Source organism: Teleopsis dalmanni, chromosome 1 (assembly GCF_002237135.1).
Source record: "Teleopsis dalmanni isolate 2A chromosome 1, ASM223713v2, whole genome shotgun sequence".
Classification (NCBI taxonomy): Eukaryota; Metazoa; Arthropoda; class Insecta; order Diptera; family Diopsidae; genus Teleopsis; species Teleopsis dalmanni.
Window position 1 is genome coordinate 77,689,110 of NC_051846.1, and position 4,326 is coordinate 77,693,435.

The window sequence follows — 4,326 nt, forward strand, 5'->3', positions numbered from 1 at the left end:
ATAATTTTAAAAGTATACGAGTATTTAATAATATGGTAAATACAAAATCGAAACTAATGAAATATTTTTTTTTTATTTTCACATTCTCCTATACATATTGTATTACGTGAAAAAAATATTTTGTTATGTCATTTTTTGATTTAATATATTTAATTGTATAATATTTTACCCTTACCTCTAAAAATATGTCTGCGCAATCATGTACCACTAATACTAATGATCCAACTCGATGTAAATTACATACCCAACTCAATGACATTAGTAGTAATGTTACCATGTGATGTATGAACATTTGCCAAAAATCCTTACGTTTAACATCGAAAAATTGAGTTACGCTCAGGGCCCAATAAAAAGACATTGATATCATATAGTACCACCATATGTCATCTGTGATTGACTTGAAAATTTAAATTAAATATTAATGTTAAATAAATGAATTTTTATATAATATATTACAGGATAGACAATGGGGCTATTTCCCGTTCAGTGGATACCTGAAATAATGTTTCCTTTAGTTTCGTTTACATTTGGCATAACTACAATCATATTATTCTTTATAGTAAAATTCAATTTCCGTTTGTTTGTGTCCACGAGTATAGCACAAGTATTACAATCTATACATGCTATACATGGTAGAAACATAGACGACTATAAACTATAGACACGAACAAAATAAATTTAACGTAGATCGCTATATATGATTAATAAAACCTTGTTTTCAAAACAAGGTTTTAGTAATTTAGTTAATCACAGGAGGTGTGAAAAAAGTTGTTATCCAATTGTATATTTGTTGTTATAATAAAAAATGTTTGACATATTTTAAAACATATGAGTAAAAATAGTTTTGTGTATAAATGAAAGGTGATACATATAAATATTGTCAGATATAAATGTGGTTATTTATACCTCGCAGAATGTTTGGAATTTTCTGTTCCTGCACGACCTTTGAAATAACAAGTACATAAAAGTACTCATAGAAATTCAACCTTGTGTAAAAACTTCAATTTACAATTTAATTTGCTGTAACGGCTGTTATATCCATATTCAAATGTTTTTAAGAACATAAAAGATTAACTTGTACTGAACAAGAACGTTTAGAAGATAGCAGAAGATTTGTTAAATCAGCAAGTGGAAGAACTTGAAATTTAACGGGAAGAAAAACAGTTCATTTCACTTAAGAGCAGCTCACTAAAAAATTTGTTATTTGAAATCACTGATGATTTAAAATATTTTTACAAAAACATTGGAAACGTTCTAATTTCAAATAACGTCATTTCGTGCTTTCGTTATACCGAAACATTTTATGTCAAAATTTGAAATTCAGGGTAAAATGTGACGAAAAGCACATACATTACATAAATCAAATGCAACAATCAAATAATAATTGATGTGCTAGGTTTTGTAGCATGGAACTCACACGGATTAAAAAATCATCAAAGAGAACTACAAGTTCTCTTTAATTTAAAAGAAATTGACGTCGGTCTTATATGTGAAATATACTTCACGCGCCAATCTCGCATCAAACTAATTATCTAAGCAATCACTATCAGTGATTTAAACTTAGTTGCTGGAATTAACTGCTGGCTGGCAGTGCTATAATTAAAACAAAGTATAGAACAATTCAACATAAAAGATCAAGTAAAAAGTGAAGGATCAAAAATATGAGGCAGTAAATGAGAAAACAGTTTGGTACTAATTAATTACAGTGAAAGTATTAAATCAGCTTCTTAGCAAAAGTTTACTTGAATTGGATGAATTTAATTTATATACGTCTCTAATACATTCCGAGCTTGTAAAAATTTGCTAAGATGATAACAAAGTCGAAGTCAGAAAAATACTCCCACATAGTTCATTCTTACGACCAACGTTCCTTCTACCACAAATTTCAAATCTAAAAGAGAAATTAATTTTTAATCGCATAAAACCAATTAATAAATGTTTTGATCTGGTGCTTTCTTACCAATGTGGATTTTACTGTCCACTAAGAGCAAATGACCACTTCCGCTTGTAACAGACACTCATACAGCCATACTTGTAACAGAAAAAACATAAAAGCATCTATATTTTACTAACCAAAAAGCAAATTATCATTTAATTAAACAACTAGGCGTGTCTATTTCATATGCAAATAATGATGAATTACTTAGCATAACTCTTGATGCAAAATAAGATTTGACTGACTTATCGAATGAAGATCATTTCGACAAAAAATTAATTAATGATATAAATGAATACAATTTATTATGAACCAACTTTTTACAAAAAAATCTGTTAAAATGTTAATTGTTTTTATCATTTCAAATTTCCGTAGTTAATGAAGTTACTAATATACAAGGTAAGGCGATTGAAGTATTACCAACTACTCAATCTGATATAACCAATTACGTAAAATTCCAAAACATTACAGCTGTATTGTTTACAAGCTGCCACAAGCATTTGCGTCTTAGTTTTATACAACAAACGTTATTTGAAATGGAATGTAGTAGTGGGATTGCGTTATATTTGGCTGGAAAACCAAAATCAAACACCTTATAAGCTCAAACACAAAGTGAAATGTTTATGTACCGTACCATAAATCGTTATAATAGTACAGACAGTGTCGCCAAATGCTATAGTGGTGGACGAAGAAAACCAGTAACATTACCTGAAATGATTCGGAAAATGGTGACCAAATGGTCAAAAAATTAAAAATATGCCAGCAAAGCATCCGACGTATATTCCAAAATGACTCCAGGTAAAGCCTTACAAGTTCTAAAAGGCAAAAGATCCTACATCAAAGCAACAAAAGATGAGACTCGAAAAAGTAAACGAGTTATTACGCTTTCACGAACGTGGCGAATTTCCAAATATTGTGTTCTCATTAATTGAGAATAATTTAGTTCATTAACTCTCAAAATGATCGTGTCTACTTACACAATTTGAGACTATGACCCAAAGTAATTTTCCACCTTATGTAATGGTATGGGCAACTGTAACCGTCGATGGACCCTCAACGTAGACCACGGACGGTTCAACAGGACTCGGCACCGTCTCATAAAACTCATGTGAACCAAGAATAGTTAAAAAATCACGTTCCACAGTTCATTTCGTCAACACAACGGCTTTCGAGTTCATCAAATGCAAATCCGATGAATTCCATCTGAGCTATTTTGGAAAGTAAAGTGAAGACAAAAAAAAATTGCCTGTATGGATGCGCTGAAGAAAGTCATCGTTCAGGAATGGGTCAAAATATCGGAAATTCACATTCACGAACCATTCAACTCATTCTTGAATCGTTTGAAAGCCATAGTCAAGGCAAAAGGTGGCCATATCGAGATGAATTGATTCTGAAATTTTGATTTTATCCACAAATTTTTGTAATTTGAATCAATAAAAAATAAATTCACAGAAACAAGATATGGTCACCTGAATAGGTAACATTTCAATCGTCTGACCCTGTACCTATAACCGAGGTAGAAACATGCGAATATTTGTTAAAAGTCTTAAAGCATAAAACACATGTTATAAAATTATCTTTCGAAAACAATATTGTTTGGAAGAATTATATATATAGAATTCAAAGTAAATGTAAGGACATTAATGAATTAACTAAAGTATGACCTTGATTAAAGCAACTAATAGAATTCGAGGGTGTTGCAATAACCAAGGTTGGTGCAATAATCGAGTTTAGTTTATTAAGTTTTTTTTATTATTTAAATGAGCATGATGTCGTATACAAAATTCCATGTGGAGGTGACGGGTCTAACATATGCCAGCATGTATATGTTGGTACAACAAAAAAACAAATTTAGGACGAGAATCGCTGGTCACAGACACGACATAAAGAGCAGAACAACTCCCGTTGACCAAAAGAGAGCATAAGCAACCCATTGCTCTATGATGAACCATACTCCAAATTTTGAAGAAGTACAGATCATCAACAAAGAGCCTAATTATAGACGTAGGTTAATGCTTGAAATGTTACATATCATTCATGTTCCGGACAATCAGAGACTAAACTACAAAAAAGACACAGAGGGTCCTGCACAAATTTACAGGTCTCTGATTAACCATAGAAAAACTTGATATATATTTATAACTTTAAAAAAAGTTTTTAATTTATCCTCCATTGTTACCTATTTAACAAATATTTTCGTTTTTTTGATTTTAATTTAAATTTTATTATTTTTTCAAATGAATGTTTTGCTTTTGTTTAAATAAATTTAAATGTTAAAAATGTCAAACATTGAAAGAGACAACAATGTTTGTCATTTTTGGTTTTTTTTTTGAATATATGTTTATTTACATATATTTAAATATGTAATTTCTTTATATACACTGAAGATG

General features: G+C 30.1%; 1 protein-coding gene across 1 annotated transcript in view; it reads left to right on the forward strand.

The window, feature by feature from the left end:
• LOC119685527 overlaps positions 1–2,535 on the forward strand; it is a 22,975-nt gene extending 20,440 nt beyond the window's left edge. The window contains exon 17 of the mRNA XM_038099834.1: positions 2,312–2,535. Within this exon, the coding sequence (XP_037955762.1) occupies positions 2,312–2,535 (224 nt within the window). The remainder of the gene's footprint in view (positions 1–2,311) is intronic.
• The last annotated feature ends 1,791 nt before the right edge of the window (positions 2,536–4,326 follow it).